Source organism: Triticum aestivum, chromosome 3A, assembly GCF_018294505.1.
Source record: "Triticum aestivum cultivar Chinese Spring chromosome 3A, IWGSC CS RefSeq v2.1, whole genome shotgun sequence".
NCBI lineage: Eukaryota > Viridiplantae > Streptophyta > Magnoliopsida > Poales > Poaceae > Triticum > Triticum aestivum.
Window position 1 is genome coordinate 725,493,087 of NC_057800.1, and position 4,493 is coordinate 725,497,579.

General features: G+C 43.2%; 1 protein-coding gene across 4 annotated transcripts; it reads right to left on the bottom strand.

Annotated features, from left to right (window-relative positions):
- Positions 1 to 216: 216 nt before the first annotated feature.
- Positions 217 to 4,150, bottom strand: LOC123063508 (lipid droplet-associated hydrolase). 4 transcript variants are annotated; one of them, XM_044487312.1, is made up of 14 exons: positions 3,969 to 4,150; positions 3,857 to 3,897; positions 3,648 to 3,787; positions 3,493 to 3,572; positions 3,298 to 3,369; positions 3,190 to 3,218; positions 2,559 to 2,609; positions 2,317 to 2,367; positions 1,799 to 1,858; positions 1,621 to 1,703; positions 1,098 to 1,245; positions 946 to 996; positions 652 to 756; positions 217 to 538 (listed from the first exon to the last, which is right to left on the bottom strand). In XM_044487312.1, exons 1-14 carry the CDS (start codon positions 3,970 to 3,972, stop codon positions 392 to 394), a joined length of 1,062 nt encoding a protein of 353 aa, XP_044343247.1. In that variant the 5' UTR covers positions 3,973 to 4,150; the 3' UTR covers positions 217 to 391. The 4 variants fall into 4 exon arrangements, with proteins under 4 accessions (XP_044343247.1, XP_044343250.1, XP_044343248.1 ...); XM_044487315.1 differs by having other exon boundaries at positions 3,857 to 3,902; positions 3,969 to 4,118; XM_044487313.1 differs by having other exon boundaries at positions 3,648 to 3,863; positions 3,969 to 4,136.
- Between the last annotated feature and the right edge of the window lie 343 nt (positions 4,151 to 4,493).

Below are 4,493 nucleotides of genomic sequence, written 5' to 3' on the forward strand. Positions count from 1 at the left end.
AAAACTATAGCTAAGGAAAACATAAATGTAATATGTAATGTTGCTATGATTCTAAAGATGTGATTCTTATCATCCCAAGAATTGTTCTTTACGTACACTGCACTATTTCTACAAAATGAGTCAATCAATATAGAAGCATCTCCGAAAACTAGTCAATCAACACACATACGATTTATGCAGTAAGAATAATGACGCAGTTGTTGCTTGTCAGGTTCATCAGCGAAAGGAGGACGAAAACATATTGCATGAAGGCCAAGTTAGATAGCAGTATTCAGCATGTGACTTTTGAGATCTGTCATCCTGGATTAGCATATGCAAAATAGGCACTAGTATTTGGAATCCAGCATCACACTTCTATATTACTTCATCAAAAGAAGATAATTGTCTGCCATCAGCTATCTCCGACGAGCATTTGGTTTTTAATCAAGTTTGCGACGTAGTCAGCAACCCAGAAGGATCCAGCCTCCGTGCAGCAGTAGCCGTGTGTATGACCTTCTTTCTCGACCGACAAGGCAACCCCTGGAGCATGCCTTGAGATCTGTATTTTAACACTCCCAGACAAATTAACATGAGCAAAGCTATCCATGATACAACATAACAACTCGCATGATCAGAATAATGCCGTTGAAATAATGAATGTGATCTATTCACCTCTTCCAAGTGAGTTAGTGGACCCCAGTGATCATCCACACCGAACAGAAAAGCAATTTGGTCCTGTTTTGCTCTGATGAAATTCCAGTCCGGCTCTTCGTGAAGCTGAAGTGCATAGTAACATGGTCAAGAACTAACTGGTTTGCAAGTAGAAAATAGTAAGAAACTCTAGTATAGTACTGCAAGTAATGCAATTGTCTTTGCCATGTAATGCAGCTGAATGTAGCATTATAATACTCCTATAATACTCTTGTGACCCATAATGCAGCTGGATGTAGCATTATCAACATTTACCTTTTCGAACTCTGTCTTTGCCATGAAAAGCACATTGTGCATCGTATGGTACTGCACGGTTTGCAGAAAATGAGCACATGTCTCGACATGTTTTCAGATAAGAGAAAAATACAAAACAGATGGCCAACTAAATAGGAAGAAGCTCAGAGCACCTGCAAGAGATGGCTACATCCAGCATCAATGGCTGCTGTAGACCAAGAAGATCCAAGGAACCTTTTCACAATGCTCCTCGTAACTGAAGCCTGGAGTGAGCCGATGAAAGACACTAACAAACTAACCCCTTTACTAAGGAGAGATGACCTGACACGTTCATTTGAGAAGATCAAGTTCAGAGAAAGAATAATATTCATTTGGGAATAGGCATGATGATCATTTCAACTTTGAAACTCAAAATTAAGGTACTGAATAACCTCCTATAAGATGATAATTAGGACTAAGAATAGCTATAGACAGCTATATATGTTGGTTGTCTTCCTAGTTGCCTACTGTCTAGCAACCTGTATGTGTTGTGTTGCTTGTTCAATAGAACAACAATTTTAGATTTTTTTCCCTATCACGGCTCATGCTATCACATCGCCTTGTTTGAATTATCCAAGTTTTGTGGAGTAGCAAACCGGTATTGTTGTGTTGATAAATATACATAAAAAAGCAACCAAACTCTAAAGAATTTACTACCTTGCAACATATCTAATTGCTGATTGCTTCATAGCATTCTTGTTCAATGTCAAAAATGGATAAAGCCCCACAAAAAAAATTACCTGTCCAGGAGTGTCAAAAACAAAAATGAAACAGCAAGTACAGACTTAAGGAAAGGACTTTGAAAGGAGTGCTAGACTTGGATAAATACTCATACCTTCTTCTGAAATCTTTTGCATATTTCCAGACCTATGTACGCGCCAATAGAATGACCCACCTACATTTGATACAGAACTAAGCTTAGATGCTTTGTTTCATGTACAAGCGAATCACATACTCTTCAGTAAAAAACATATTAACAGTTGGATCAAATTGTACATAACTAACAGTTTTGTACAATACTGCAGAAAGAGTAAACAAATCAAGCGCTTCAGTACTATGATGTCTTCATGCGCAAGCCAAATGAACTACATATGAAAATATATTTATGAAGATATTACCCCAAAACAAAATGATCATGGGCCAGCAAGTCAAGCAGAGGTGCAGGCACCTTTCCACAAAATTCACTCAGACTTTCCTTTTCCTCTATTCGGCTCAATGTAATACTTAAACTATATGAAGTTTTAAACACTTGTATTGTAGAGTAAACCAACTAAATTGTCCACCTAGTAATCTAGCATAGGACAGCTTGGATTTAATAAAAGGAAGCTTGTGTTGGTGAAGACAGAAGCATACCACAATTATGGACTGTTCGGTATGTAGAAGCTCTTGCTCAAGAAAATCAATCTGCAAACATGGACATGAGAAATATGAGTAATCTATTCTCAATAGTCGAGAAAAAGATGAGAGAGAAAAATGAAACAGGAAAGTGTTCGCCTGTTCCTATTAAGTTTCAGAAAAGTGTTTCTTTTTGCAGCAGAAACAAAATTACGAAGAGCAGTTGCAGTTGGAAGCGACGAAAGCATGCCAAAACGAACCTTGTGCTCAATCTGTTCGTGTAATGAAAACAATCGTCCGTGCTCGTAATCCTGTCATGGGTAGTGTAACAATCATATACAGCAGCGGCCTTAATATGCTGACCAGACAGTAAAAAACAACCATATCATAGTAAACAACTAAACATCATGCCAGAGGAGCAATAAAAGAATGTGCATTGACAAGGATTATTGTTGTGCATTTATTCCTAACCATGCCAGTGAATAAGGATGACAACTTTGAAACCAAGATGACCAAAACATTGAAATTGTTTTGTTTAACAGAACAAATTATTGAGAAGCAGGGGATTGCCAAACATTTATCATAGCAAGTAGTGAATAGAGCGCACAAGTGGAACACCAGTTCTCAATAGAAATTTATAACCTGAACCAAGTTATGAATACCACTAAGAACCTAGAAAATTTCCTAACAACCTGATGCTTTAGAAAACCCCCTCTACGTATCTGTCTAAGGGAAACCACTAAGAACATCCAATGCTCTGAAACTATGATAATCCCAGACAATCCATCACCATTTTTAACTGTCTTCCATAAATATAAACAATACATGTGACTGTCCCTTGTCGATTTCAACATGACGATATGAATCAAACTGAAGAAATCTGTTTATTACCTTCTGCCCATGTGAAATGTGCCCTATCGCTGAACAATGGACAAGGTTCATCAGCAAGCAACAACATCAATACATTGACGAAAATACACATGGATCAAGCAAGCTTACCCGTAACAGATGCCTGCCCGCCGAGGTTTTCATACAGGGCTTCGACGAAGTCCCTGTAGAATCCAACAATACCTGCCAGCCACACAGAAACATCAGAGTAACACAAGCCCCTGACTGACGGATCCTTCTTCACGCATCAGCACTTCAACACATGAAAAAGCAGAGATAATTTATGGCGCGCCGGGGGTCACCAACCTGGATTGCCAGGGACGACCAGAACGTGGAGCGACGGCGAAGGCTCCCTGGATCTTATCTCGAGCAACTCCGTGGCGAAGCTGCAGAGGATTTGATTTCAGACTTCAGTAACACAAGCAATTAGCGCCAGCTGCGGATGCGGAGAGGGCGGGTACCTGGAGACCATGCAGGTCCTGGCCGTGGCCCGCGCCCTCAGGGGGAACGGCGTGAGGAGCCCCGCCCTCTGCATGCTGGATCCGGCGCCCGGCCTCGCCCCGCCGCCGCCGCAGGCCGCCGGTCTAAACAGCCTGGGGAGCTGCCCGACAGAGCGCCGTGAGAGCCGGGCAAGTCAGGGGGGCGATAAGGTCGAGGGAACAGCGCCTACCTGGGCTCTGCACCGGAAATCAGCCGCGCGCAGGCACGATCCTACGCTGCACGGATCAGAAAGGGGAAATTTTGGTGGGGGTTCGATTCGTGGGAGGAGCGCGGGGGCTTACCCATCCAGACGGCGCCGGGGGAGGAGGAGGGGGAGCGGGCTCCGGCGACTCGCCCGCCGGGAGGGTGCCGCGCGCCGCCGGAGAAGAGAGGGTTCAGGCTTCGGAGCGGCAGTGAAGACTGAGCGGGTGGTTCGGTCAGCTACCTTCCCACCGATGGATCAGGGGAACGCCGAACACGTGACAGTGGTCATTAATCCCAGTTTTCCCAAGTTTCTTTCAGAAAATAAACCTTCCTTTTTTTTTCTGAACACACTACAGACGCAAGGGCTCATATACACGCCCATACACTCACCTCTATGAACGCACACACGCACACTCTACCCCTATGAGCACCTCCGAAAGACTGAGCAGACATATCATCTTAAAATTTACGAAGTCACCGTAGACACCTCGTCATCAACAGGAACGCCTCCTCCCACTGAATGCGCATCGCTGGAAATGCTGAAATAAATCCAGGAATAAATGCGAGCACCAGGACTTGAACTCTGATGGGGCTGGGGATATCCCTTTCAAGACCCATAGATA